The sequence below is a fragment of the Arvicanthis niloticus genome, chromosome 25, assembly GCF_011762505.2.
Source record: "Arvicanthis niloticus isolate mArvNil1 chromosome 25, mArvNil1.pat.X, whole genome shotgun sequence".
Taxonomy (NCBI): domain Eukaryota; kingdom Metazoa; phylum Chordata; class Mammalia; order Rodentia; family Muridae; genus Arvicanthis; species Arvicanthis niloticus.
The window spans coordinates 19,470,452-19,484,406 of record NC_133433.1 but is presented as its reverse complement, the minus strand read 5'-3'; the positions used below and the strand labels follow the sequence as shown (position 1 = coordinate 19,484,406).

The window sequence follows — 13,955 nt, the reverse complement described above, 5'->3', positions numbered from 1 at the left end:
ATAAAAGTAAAAGAAGCAGTGTTTTTACTTAAGGCACTAGGGCATAGGATTATTGACGGACCTCTTCTGGTAATCAAAACCTTGAATTTTATCCTAAAGGAAACTATAAGGAATTATTAAATCTTGTTACTCACCATTTGCACCTTTATCAGGTATGTGTGTGTCTTTGTGTGTCATACACATTTATAGTGCATTAAATTTGAAATGCTTCAAAATACACAATCTTTTTTTTAATAGAACATGTGCAGAAATATTATACCCTACCATAGAAATGATGTTGAAAGAAAGACGGTATGCACTTCAGGAAAAAAAAATCTTCATTTTTTCCTTAGCATAATTTCCTTAACCACCCCCTCCCTCATTTCATAGTAGCATTTCATTTTATAATTTAACCTGTCAAGTGAGTATAAAGTGATCCTACATTTCCAGTCATGTGATATGAAAACAGAAATGTGAATTCTTTTTGAAGTTAGTTTTCATCTTCTGTAACATCTAATTCTTCATCATCTTCATCTTCTACTTGTTGATCCTTCCTTGTTCGACAGGTGGCTATCTGTTGAAAAATAACACATGAAAAACTAAAAACATTTTTATGTTTGGCACCTTTTTACCTGTTTCTATGAGAAAGGGAATATAGAACAAATATTTCAGGAAATGATTAAGTTCCCTGTGATTTTTAAGGTTGAAATCTCTGTTTCTATATCTGATTCTAGTAGTATGCTTCTGTAACAAAATACCATTACTGTGTATTGGGAATGAAATGGTAAGTTATAATAAGTAAGTTAAAAGTAAACAACCTTGCAGTATTTGCATGATAACCATCCAAAGAGGATGATAGAACCAGGTAAGCCTATTAGACAGCAATGTTGACAATAGAAACGATGTGTTGTGAGTTGAAAAGACACTCAGCAGCTATACATCTTATGTTTCCCTTGGATATCTGATAAGTTCTCTGATGGTGATTTACACTACCCAGGAGACAGTGGGCAATGTTTGAACAGCAGTCATGGTGGTCATGGTGTGGATGTGTGTTGCCCCAGATAGATGTTGCTGAATATCTACATTATATATATAATCTTAACTCTGCCTAACCCCCAGGAACTTGATCGCAAGTTAGTAGGGCTAATTTTGAAAACATCATAGTATACAAAATTTTTAACTCATGAATAAGATTCAGTTTTATATAGAATTTTATGTGGAATGTAAACTCTAACTTTATGGAATATTGTGTCAAGGATAACACAATAGAACTGTAATTTTGCAAGGGAGAAGAGATGAATGTAAAACACATGGTGCACAGAATCCAATGATGGACTTTTACACCTATGGAAATTTTACTTTAGATTACATTTTGAGATTATTATTAATCAGTTAAAATTCTGAAGCAGAGCATATTTTGGTGCATGAACAGTCATTAAAGGTTTGCCTATTGATCTAAAGAGCTATATTCTTAGTCCATGAGTTATGCCTAGAAAAAAGTCACTTTTAGGTCTAATTTCTAACTAGATTGAGCTCACAATTCAACTCTAGAATTTGTGTTTATCTTAGATACAGCCAATCTAATGATCACTGTTCTGTCTTTCCCATCTGTTCCTTCAGTGTTCTGCCTCAGAGAGTAAGTAGAGTGCAGGTATAGACACTTCATTTTCAAAGATGACAGCTGGAGATAATACATTGATTGTATGAGACCACCTAACAAGGGGGATGCTTTTTGCACTGAACAACACATTCAACAACTCAAATTCCTTCACAGGTTTTTATTTTCTTTTTAAGCTTACCTGTCCAGTTCCAGATGTGCACTTAGTTGACAATGATCTCTGAAGAGGTGACTTTGAATTTGCTCTTACAATATCTAAACGAGATGGATAATCTGATAGATACAGAGAATTTCGGAAAACCTATTGCAATATAAAACAACATGTTAGCTGGTCAGTGGTGGTGCAGGCCTTTAACCCCAGCACTTGGGAGGCAGAGACAGGTGGATTTCTGAGTTTCTCCCTTGCAAAATTACAGTTCTATTGTGTTATCCTTGACACAATATTCCATAAAGTTAAAGTTTACATTCCACATAAAATTCTATATAAAACTGAATTTTACTCATGTGTTAAAAATTTTGTATAATATGATGTTTTCAAAATTAGGCCAGCCTGGTCTACAGAGTGAGTTCCAGGACAGCCAGGGCTACACAGAGAAACCCTGTCTGGAAAAAGCAAGAAAGAAAAAAGAAGAAAAAAAACCCCAACATTTTAAATTCGACTGTAAATGAACATCTAACCAACCTCACATGCTTATTTGCAAATCTAGTTAAATTACAGAAGAAGGTTTTGGGCCGTAGAGGTGGCTCTGTGGTTTCACATCCAGCAACCACATGGTGGATCACAACGATTTGTAATCGGATCTGATGCCCTCTACTGGTCTGTTTGAAGAGAGCAATAGTGTACTCATATACATAAAATAATAAATAAGAAAAAGAAAAGAAGGGTAAAAAGTTGTACATGTATCATGTGAATTGATAAATGGTGTAGAGCAGCCTGAAATCATCTTGACAGGCAGATGCAAAGCCATGTGCTATGCATTTGTCTTTGGTTCCGTTTTCTTTGCCTCCCCTCAACTGTTACTTCACTGCAGGAGTACCATTATGCATTGTGAACATAGGACCCACCCTAACCCTAGGAGGATAGCAACAGCATTAGAGTCTGGACTTGGAGTAGTCTCTAATGTTGTCAATGTTTCCTGCGACTTCTTCTCTACCCCAAGTTTCTAACAGATGAGCAGTCACGATCATCAGGTATGAATTTTAAACACCTCCCCACAAACTTCCACTTTAAAAACAAAAAAAGGCAATTGTCATTCTGATTTTTTCCCATGTATGTTTTTCCTACAGAATCAAAACTACAAATTTACAAATATTTCATTTCCACAGTTTTTTTTATAATAGTGGTTCTTAATCTTCCTAATATTTGTAGCCTTTTAATAAAATTCCTCATGTTATGGTGGCCCCAATCCTAAAATTTTTTCTTTGCTTCATAACTAATTTTGCTTCTGTTATGAATTGTAATGGAAGTTTCTGTTTCCCCATGATCTCATGTGATCCCCACTTCCAAAGGGTTACAACAATAGGTTGAGAACTGCTGGCTTAGAAACAAGCATCTATTCAAGTTTCGTTTTCTTATTTCCATTACTTCAAGGCATAACTTTTAAGAAACTTATCAATTACTTCAACTCATGGCCTCTCCAAACAGACTAGAAATTGGACATTAATCCCACAGCAATTGATCATCAGAAGCCTTAAATCCTTATCTTCCCTGACCTTAACTTTTCCTTCTCTCATGCCATCACAAGCCACTCCTAGCTTGCCTCTTCTATTGCTTCATCTATTTACAGCCATACCACTCAGAAAGAGCCTATCTTTTCTACTTATTACATCTTAAAGATTTTTAAGGGTTTTTGTTACTTAATTTTTTTTTCTGCTGTGTTTAATGCCAATTAATGAATTCTCTGAATAATTCAAATAGTGTGGACAACCATATTCATAATCCTATCTACCTTCTATTATAGACTAATACTCTCCAATAACATGTTCAAAGATGAAGGAAATGTTTAATGTACAACAGATTGTATGGCTGCTAACCACATGGAATGGTTTCTGTAGAATTTAATTTTTTTCAACATCAAGATAGACATATAAAACTAGTTCTACTGTATTGTTATGGATTTGGTTTTATAATAAAAGGCTTCCTAGCAACATAGGCATTCTGTTTGATTACTTATCTGAGGTATTTCTAAACACTGACTCTACATATCTTTCTTCATAGCCTATTTAACATATTACTGCAGACAAAATATTCTAAACTGAAAATCCTTTTTGTGTCTCTTACCTGTTGAGGCCCAAGCTCGAGTCCCTGTTCGGGTGCCAAAATAATGTTGGGGTCCACACTAGCCCCATGTTGGGGCGGCCAAAATAAATGTTGCAGCCCAGGCAAAATGTTGAGGCCCGGGCCAACCCACGTTTGGGCGGCCACTGTATCCTGGCCCAAGCTGCTGCTCCGGTCTGTGGGTTGGGGTTCAGCAAGAGCGAGGGTGAGGGCAGACTCAAAGAATGGAGACCAGACAGGGTGTGATTCAATCCCGTTTATTCTTCAGTCCCTCTTCCTCTAAGTGTCTCCTGTCTGATTCTCCCTCTATAGTCTGATTCCTGATCTGTTCTGTCTCTGCCTTTTATATGTCTTACTTCTAAGCCACGCCTCTAAGTTACACCTTTAATTATACCCTTAGGTCTTGTCTCTAACTCTGATCTCTATACTTCTAAGTCATACTCTTAAGTTACACTCCTTTAATCTCACACACCTTTAATCTCACACACCTTTAATCTCAAGGTATCTAAACCAAGATTATCGGAGTGTTCTCAGCTGTTGTAGGCTATTGTAATCCAAGTCTCATGTCAGGGTATATGGCTCAAGATGGCTGCAAAGCTGATAGCCGCTTTCTGCTAAAAGTCAGCCCCCAACAGGTACCCCTTTTTAAATTTTTTCTTCTTCTTTTTCAAAAGGGAAGGCTGGGAAAACTTATGGAAACCGTGCCTGTCCTAGGTTGGAGCAAAGGACCCCAGCCTCCCTTTCCCGTCCTTGGATACTCAACAGCCATTGGTTGAGCTCCTGTCTTAGGATGGTGAGGCCTCCCTTCTTTTAGGGGCAAGGGTCTCCGTATGCTCTCTTACCCGTCACTGACTATCCGGCTTAGCGCGTAAGTTAGGGGATATACCTCATTAGTCTTGATGACAGAGATTTTACAATCCCTTACTTCCAGCCTGTAATAATGGACCTGTGTGGGTTTCATTTGAATAGCATCTCATACAAAAGCCATCAGTTTGTTGAACCGCATAGACCCAAAAGACAAGAGACTTAACAACACCTGAATAGTTAGTATGACAGCAACACTCTTTTTAAAGGGCGACATATAACTCCCTCTATCAGAGGAGTAAAAAGTGTAAGCCTCTTCTATTCTGTTTATAAATGTCTTATATCAGAATCTAAATCTATATAAATACAAAACTGATCATAGATTTGATCTAAAGAAAACTAAGGAAATCCCTGTTCCTGCTCTAGTCAATCTCAAACTCAAAAAACAACTATAGTAACTGTGGTAGTGGGTTTTCTCTTGGGTCCAAACAATCTAAATTCCCACTAGATCTAAAATAATCTAGTTCCCCACTAAATCATAAGTCAGGGAATGTAGAGCCACCCTGGAGATTCAGATGGTGATGTCTTCTTCAGCACTGATAACTTCTCAGGTCAGGTTTACTCGTTGATCTGTTCCAGTTTGAAGGCAATTGTGAAGCATCTTCATGTTTCCTGTGAAGAAAAAATACGCTTCTCAGGGGGTTTCTTCTCCTTGGATTTGTTATTGTTGTCTATTTGTTTAATCAGTCTCTCTGGCAACCAACGTGCAGCATCTGCAGTTTGGGAATATATGCAAACAGAACCTCTTCCCCAGATAAGCACTGGATCTGGCCCATTCCAGGTTCCAGTTAATGGGTCTTTCCAGAGGACTGTTGCAAAAATTCTTTTTGGTATCAGGATGCCAGAATTTATCTGCAGCAGATTTTCCTTCAGAATCCAAATTTAAAAAATTTAAAATAATGAGTGCATGATGAAGGATATTTCTGGGGGATCCCTTGGTAGGATACCATTCCCCCTTTTTAATTTTTTTCAAATTGACATTTAATGGTTTCTACCATACCTTGGCCCTGTGGATTATATGGAATACCCGTTTTATGTAGTATTCCCAATTTTTCACAAAATTGCTGGAAACTGGAGCTTGTATAACCTGGGCCATTGTCAGTTTTTATCTGTTTAGGCACACCCAATACAGTGATATTAGCAAGCATATGAGCGATCACATGCTTGCTTGCTTCTCCAGTTTGTAATGTTGCATAAATGAAACTACTGTATGTGTCTACACATACATGTATATATTTTTGCTTGCCAAATTCATTATAATGAGTAATATCCATTTGCCAGATACTGTTTGGTATCAGTCCCTTTGGATTTACACCCAAATGAGGAACTGGTAAAAGTTTAACACATGATTGACATTGTTTGACAATTTGTCTAGCTTGTTCTCTGGTAATTTTAAACATACCTTTTAAAGTTTTAGAATTAAGATGATGTAACTCATGAGCCTTTATGGCCTGATCCAGATTAGATTGCTGATCTGATAAAGCCACTTCGGTGGGTAAGGCCTCAGGTCCCATATCTGGGGTTAATACTGTGTGGGTGGCAGAACTGAGGTCTAGTCCTGCACTTCCTGGTGTTGCTCGATTAAGTTCAGAGAGGGATTGTTGTTTGTTGGTGTAAAACTGACTGCTCCGTAAGCCTGCTTTGACTTGCGTCGGTTCGGGGCCTAGAGCTGGCGGCCCCTGTTCCTGTTTCCCTGATTATGGGAAAGGGTATTACCTTGTGCGTCTTGTTTAGATCTACAATCACTAGCCCAATGCCTTCCACGTTTGCAAATTGGGCAGAGCCCAGGCTGTATTCTGGGCTGTCTCTGGCTTAACTCATTTTCTACTTTGCAGTCTCTTGCAAAGTGTCCAGGCTCACCACAGGTAAAACATGCCTTTCTGTCTTTGCTTGCCAAAAAAATCTCTTACTGATTTTCCTTGCATGGCAGCCGCCATAGCTAAGCCGTGTTGGTAAGAAGGACCCATGTCAGAACAGAGTCTGATATACCCCGTAAGGTCTGTCTTTTTCCTATAAGGTCTAATGGCCGCTTGGCAGTCAGGATTAGCATTTTCATATGCAAGTTGTTTCACATAATCTACACCTGCCTCTGCATTACCAAAAATCCTTCCTGCTGTTGTCATTAATCGATGAACAAAGTCAGAAAATCGCTCATCAGGCCCTTGCCTGACTGTTGTTAAAGATGCACCAGGGTCTCCCTTTACTGGAAGTTTACGCCAAGCCTTCATGGCTGCATTTTGATTTTGAGCAAATAAACCTGGGTCATATTGCATCTGGTTATCACTAGAAGCAAATTGCCCTTCTCCTACTAAGGCATCAAAGGACCAACCATTGCCTGCCTGAATATTTCTCCTAGCTGTTTCTTTGCAATTCTCATGATACTCTGATTTCCAAATTAAATCGTCTCCACCACTAAGAACTGCTCTTGCTAACGTATTCCAATCACTAGGAGTTAGCCACTCCTCTGTGGCAGAGTCTAAAATTGCAAGAGTAAAAGGAGCAGTGGTACCGTATTGAGATACTGCATTTTTAAATTCCTTAATAATTTGAAAATTAAAACCTGTGTGATGTCTCCAAGCAACTCCTTGATTGTCTCTAGTCTCGGATACAGGGAAAGCCTCAGCCTTTCCCTCCTCTGGCTGATCTGTGGCTAATCTTAAGCTAGGTGATAGGGACTGCCTTTGGATTCCTGGTTGAGGAATGCAAGGAGCCAGGGGATTTTCACAGTTTACCTCTTGAGACATCTTTCCTGTCTTTAATTTTTGTAGTTGATTAATTAAGTCCTGATACTCTTTTTCTAGTTCTATTTGTTGTTTAAGAACAGATATTTTTTCGTGTAACTCCCTTATGGGATCTATAACCACCATCTCCATTGGGGGAGCACTTGGAGGTGGAGACACATAGGGCATTTCAGAATCATAAATTTGACTTTCTCTTCTTCTTGGTCAGCACAATCTGGCTCTGACTAATTGTCATCAACCTTTGGTTGTATTTTGGATTCTAACTTACGCTTCTTTTTATTTTGAACAAAAAAGACAGCATTCAAGAACAAAAGCAGAAAATTAACACATGTGAGCAGCAAATAACAAAACCAAAACAGAGAGTTGAATTCAGGCTGACTAATTTCTTGTCCCATTTTCACTACCTTTCTCGAAGCAAACCAAAACAGAGAGTTGGATTCAGGTTGACTAATTTCTTGTCCCATTTCCTTACCTTTCTCAATGTGGCAGATTCCTGTGACAATCAACAGATCCTTCCAGTAAAGTCCGTCACTGGGTCTCTCGTTCTTGCTGCCCCACGTTTGGGCACCAAAATAATGTTGGGGTCCACACTAGCCCCACATTGGGGCAGCCAAAAAATGTCGAAGCCCAGGCAAAATGTTGAGGCCCGGGCCAACCCACGTTTGGGCGGCCCAAGCTGCCGCTCCGGTCCACGGGTTGGGATTCAGCAAGAGCGAGGGTGAGGGCAGACTCTACCTAATGTCTGATGTGTCTGATTCGTCTCTCTATAGTCTGATTCCTGATCTGTTCTGTCTCTGCCTTTTATATGTCTTACTTCTAAGCCATGCCTCTAAGTTACACCTTTAATTATGCCCTTAGGTCTTGTCTCTAACTCTGATCTCTATACTTCTAAGTCATACTCTTAAGTCACACACCTTTAATCTCACACACCTTTAATCTCAAGGTATCTAAACCAAGATTATTGGAGTGTTCTCAGCTGTTGTAGGCTATTGTAATCCAAGTCTCATGTCAGGGTATATGGCTCAAGATGGCTACAAAGCTGATAGCCGCTTTCTGCTAAAAGTCGGCCCCCAACACTTACCTACCAGAGTCATGTGCTAGGTGACCTCCGAAGGCCCAGTGTCACTCAAACTTATCTAACATTTTTTATTCTACAGAACTGTTGTTTCATGTGGGGAATGCACATTATACTGTGCCTCTTTAACTCTGGTTCCTTGGCAGGATCTCTAACATGTCCTTAGGATGTTTACCAATCCTTAGGAGCGAAGTCAAATGCTATCTTTCCCCTATCCAGTAGCTAGCAGCTCTTATTCTTACTTTTAAAAGGGTAGTTTTAATGATACTATTTTGTTGTTGTTGTTCAGATGTCTCTACAACTAGCCTTAAGTTTCTCTAGTGAAAAGAACCTTGTTTTATCTTTGCAGCTATTCCAAATAATGGTGTTAATTAATTCCCTTTCATCCTGTGAATGCTAACACAAACATAATCCCCATTTTGTGAAAGCAAAGAAGCAAACTAAGACTAAGGACTTTCCCCACATGCGTTGGCCCTTTAATACAGTTCCTCATGTTGTAGTTGGCCCCAACCATAAAATAATTTTGTTGCTAATCCATATCTGCAACTTTTCTATAGTTATAGATCATAATGCAAATATCTGTGTTTTCTGGTGGTCTTAGGTGACCCCTGTGAAAGCATTGTTTGATCCCCAAAGGGTTTTGTGACCTACAGATTTGAGAACCACTGCTGTGAGCCTTCCAATACTGTAGGATACCAATGGAATCAAGTGATCGAATTTAGTATATAATCTTATTTTAGAACAGTTCAAGGATAATTAGCAGATTTAACTTTGAGGTCGGTGAGCACTGATGTTCAGGTATAACAGATGGTTGGTTCATGGTCGCAGTATTAAGAGGGATCATATTTTTGTTTGAAAATTACTTTGTAAACTTTTCTAGCAAGAAAAATAACATGATATGGAACCCTTGAGATAACAATTAAACTAGTATTAAAATGAACTCATTTACTGTAAAAACAACAGATTTACAGAAAACCAGGTTATGTCCCTCTGTATTATTTTCTTGTTTGCAAGAAATCTTTAGGTTACGTGAATTCCCAGATTTCAGTGTCATAGATGCTAGATGGTATATATAACAAAAGTGGAGGGCTATGTTTCCATTCATTCCATGGTAAATACATAATGGTCATTGTTCTTCATTCACAATAACCTCAGAACCTTTGTATTATCTATGCCATCATAAAGTTTTGCTAGGCATTCTCATCTCAAGCCTTTGGCTTTAAGAATGGGACCTACTTTTTGGATTAATGAAATTATGTTTTAGTTATAGCTATGTTACTCCACAGAAAATACTACAAATGCACAAATATGAGTGTCATAAAGGTTTTTTGAAAGGGAATTTATTTGTTTTCAATCTACACACTATATATTTTCATTCATTTAAATAATGGCTGCTAAAGCATTATTTGTAAGGAAGTCATCATTGAGAAACAACTCAATAAGAAAGTTAGATATTTGAGAGTTACAGAACTAATACAGCAAGGTCCAGACTCACCGTGTATCCTTAACTATTTCACATCTATCTAACCCCAAACCTACAGTATGGTGCTATAGTGGTCTCTCTGCTGTAGTGTGTAATTATTAAAAAAAACAGTCCATGCTAATGCCGACTAGGCACCTGCAGTCTTGGTCTATCCTGGCTTGGTACATAGCCTGAGACCAAGTGTTTACTTTAGCCAACTCCTCTCCCACAAACATTGGCTTTGTCTCTCCAGAACTCCGAGATTGTTTTCTTGGTCCCGTGGCTAGCTGCTGCCAAACCACTCAGCACTCCCAAGTTTCTGAGGCTGGCTTGGGGTCCACTCTTTTCAGCTGTTGCTTTGCAGTAGTTACCTCTCCTCTGGAGCCTACCTATGTCACCTTGAATGTAAAATAGCAGACAGTCTTAGTTTAGATGGCACAACCTTCCTAAACCAATTCTGTTAGAAATCTTCCGATGGAGGAATCCACTACCAGATCTAACTATTCTTGGTCTATATCTTGCTTCCTTTCACTACTGCTTCACAGTCCAAAAGGGCCATTTCTTCCTCCTGCATCCTTCTTCCTCTCTTGAACTGGGAAAGCTGCCTCCTCCTCACCCAGCATTTGGCTGCTTGCCTTTATTATCCAATCAATTAGGGAAAAATTGCCCTACACCTTGCTTAGATTTTTTTTTTGTGGGGTGGGGGAGATAGAGGGGGATTATGGTGTAGGTGAAAAGCTTTAAAAAGTGAAAACTTTAGTGAAAATCATCCTGCCCACACTGCCATGGACAGGTGTCAAAAGGTAGACCTTGCTCAGCATGACTGATCTAGAACTGATCTAGTGTTTCATCCTGATGTTCTCTGCACCTTGTCCTCATGTAGAAGCAACGACAGTGCTTTATGTGAAATGGGTCAAGCAAATAAAGCCAGTTTTTGTGTTCATCTTCTGTTGAGAGCCGGACTATCCCATGTTGGGGGCCAAAATGTCGCTGACCACTCTATCAGTGTTGGAACCTGCACTGCCAAAAGCCTTGGGGGCTAAACTGTTAGAGCCTGCACTGCCCCAAGCTGCTCAGGTCCGAGGGCCGGGGTTCAGCAAGAGAGAGAGAGTGAGGATTGACTCGAAGAATGGAGACCAGACAGAGTGTGATTCAATCCCGTTTATTCTTCAGTCTCTCTTCTTTCCAAGTCCCTAGTTCCTAGCACAAAGTCTTAAGTCCTAATCCTCATTTCAGCTATAGTGAGTCTCAAGTCTTTATCCTCAGTTCCAGCTGTAATGAGTTTCAAGTACTTATCCTGTTGCGGCTGTAATAAGTCTCAAGTCCTCATCCCAGTTCTAAGTTGCTAGTCTCTTTCCGAGTTCCAAGTCCAGAATCTCAAGTTCTAGTTCACTTCCAAGTGTTTGTCTTCTGTCTGCCTCTCACCTTTTATATGTCTCACTTCTAAGTCATGCCTTTAAGCCTTGTCTCTAAATCACACCTTTAAGTCACACACTTTTAAGTCTGACACACTCAAGGGAAAATCCTGGGTATCTAAAACAAGATGTTATCAGAGTGTGCTCAGCTGTTGTAGGCTGTTGTAAACAAGTCTCTTGTCAGGGTATATGGCTCAAGATGGCTGCAAGGATGATAGCCGCCGTCTGTCGGCTCCCCACAATCTTCTACCATAGACTCTTTTCAATATGTATCATATTGTATCTGTATCATATATTGTTAGAGCCATGACATGTGAGGATGTTCTTGAGACAAGAACATGAAAAAAATCAATGCTTGTTTAATCATGCAAGCTACTTTTCCTTATTCAATAAAAAATGTAAAAATATGGAGCATGTATTAAAACAAAAGGGACTGGGAACTTCTATCACTCAAACACATACCTGCAACTTTAATGTTACTAGAATTTTTGTTTTCTCATATTTCTGGTGGATTGTAATTTGCGTTGGCAGTATAGATAGATATAGATAATAGGTATAGGTTAATTTGTTCAATACTACTACACTCAAATATGAAAGAAGTTCACAAACATATCTTCTATACAACACTGAAAACTTTAGTTCTTCATCTATTGTAAGGCCCCACAAAGGGAGGACCTCACCCAATCCTCAGGAATTCGAGGCCACCCAATAACTCACAAGACAGCAAAATTGATGCAATCAGCAAGAGATATATTTCGATCAACATGTTGAGGTCAATACCCATAGCCCACACAGGGGCAATGGGGTCTGACCCCAGGGCTTTGGAGACAGAATTTGAAGCCAAAAACTACAACTTGGGGAGGAAACCACAACCCAGAGGGAGTAAAGGAGGGTTATTGGAGAGTACCTGTGGAAAGTCCCAGGCTATTCAGTTTGTGACAGGGTCCAAGGAACAGTCATGGGGAACATTTTGTATAGGCTATTCTCAAAGAGCCTATTCGTATTCAACCGTCTATCTTGTGGTCAGCCAAGTTCCTGAAACACAGAGCTCACGACCAAGCTGACCTGCACTCTAGGTACTGTTCAACCTGTTCGGAGTTTTTGAAAATTATTAACCCTTTCACTATCTCTTCTCTACAACCTACTCTACAGTAGCTATCTTATTGAGACCAGAGATAAGTTACAAAGAGCATAGTGTGACAGCTAGGGCCACTGGAACAAGGTGGAAAATCTTCAGGACTATCAGTTCACAAGTCAGAAATGATAGAGAAAGGAGACTGATTAAAAGGTACTCCGGTTTTGCAGGAAAAGTATACAGATCATTTGAACCTGTTACTAAATGCAGTGTTTTTCCTTGCAGGAAATGGTACAAGCCTCAAGTGTAGTAGTAGCCTTGAGAACATAGCATTAAGAATCATGCTGTGATAGACTTTAAGGGTTGACTCCTGGCCTGGAGAGATGGCTCAGAGGTTAAGAGCACTAGCTGTTCTTCCAGAGGTCCTGAGTTCAATTCCCAGCAACCACATGGTGGCTCATAACCACCTGTAATGAGATCTGGTGCTCTCTTCTGGCTTGCAGACATACATGCAGGTAGAATGGTGTATATATAATACATCTTAAAAAAAAAAGTTGACTCCCATCTGTGCTGCAAAGAGAGCTATGAGACCCCCTGGAAAGTTTCTTTACTGTATTTCAGTTTTAAGGGAGGAAATAAGTATTTTTATTAAAGGCAATGAAGCAACTGGCATAGTTAAAAAATACTTAGATCTGTGCAAAGCAATGATTACATGTTTTCTATTTAATAATAGTGTAAAAGTTTGGTTTAATAATCTTTTAGTAACACATGGAAATGAGAGAGAATGAAATACTAGCTTGAGGACTTGAAGAGAGTACTCAGTAATCTTTTAACAAAGTATAAATGGAAAATCACAAAAGTTCAGTACTTTGGGTTACACATGATAATATAGATCATTAGCCATGTAAACTGAAGCTCTAAAACATTTGCACACTAACAGAACGGAGTTCAGATGTGGGCCTACCTCTAGGTCTTCATCCTCATCAATTTTTTGTATATTTTGGTAGGCAGCAGTGAAGACCTCTAAAGCTTTGCCATGAAATAACATTTCAATTGTGATAAACTCAGATAATATGTTCTGGAAAACAAAAAGATTGGAATTTTAAAAAGTCTTTTAATTTTGTATGTATTTAAGAGTTTATTTAAGAACCATACAGAGTTTCATATTCTCCATTATATAGTCTTAGTATTTTGTGTTACTAAGATCAAAAGCTATTTTGGACAAGACAAAACATGACTGAAATAAAAAATGTACTTAAATTGTACAAAGTGTTGCTGTACTCACTATTTACTTTTCCTTTTTTTAAAGTTACTTCTCTTTATACAAAATTATTGACATGTGTATGAAAACAAAGACTGAATTTTACATGACTGTATAATCCAGTACCACATGCCTATAAGTATTTATGTTAAAATTTTGAAACTGATAAAAGACTGACTTCTGAAAA

The 13,955-nt window shown here is 38.8% G+C and overlaps 1 protein-coding gene across 1 annotated transcript; it reads right to left on the bottom strand.

The window, feature by feature from the left end:
* Nucleotides 1-299: 299 nt before the first annotated feature.
* Nucleotides 300-13,688, bottom strand: LOC143438529 (CBY1-interacting BAR domain-containing protein 1-like). The gene is made up of 3 exons (XM_076924164.1): nt 13,472-13,688; nt 1,779-1,898; nt 300-553 (listed from the first exon to the last, which is right to left on the bottom strand). Exons 1-3 carry the CDS (start codon nt 13,553-13,555, stop codon nt 470-472), a joined length of 288 nt encoding a protein of 95 aa, XP_076780279.1. The 5' UTR covers nt 13,556-13,688; the 3' UTR covers nt 300-469.
* Between the last annotated feature and the right edge of the window lie 267 nt (nt 13,689-13,955).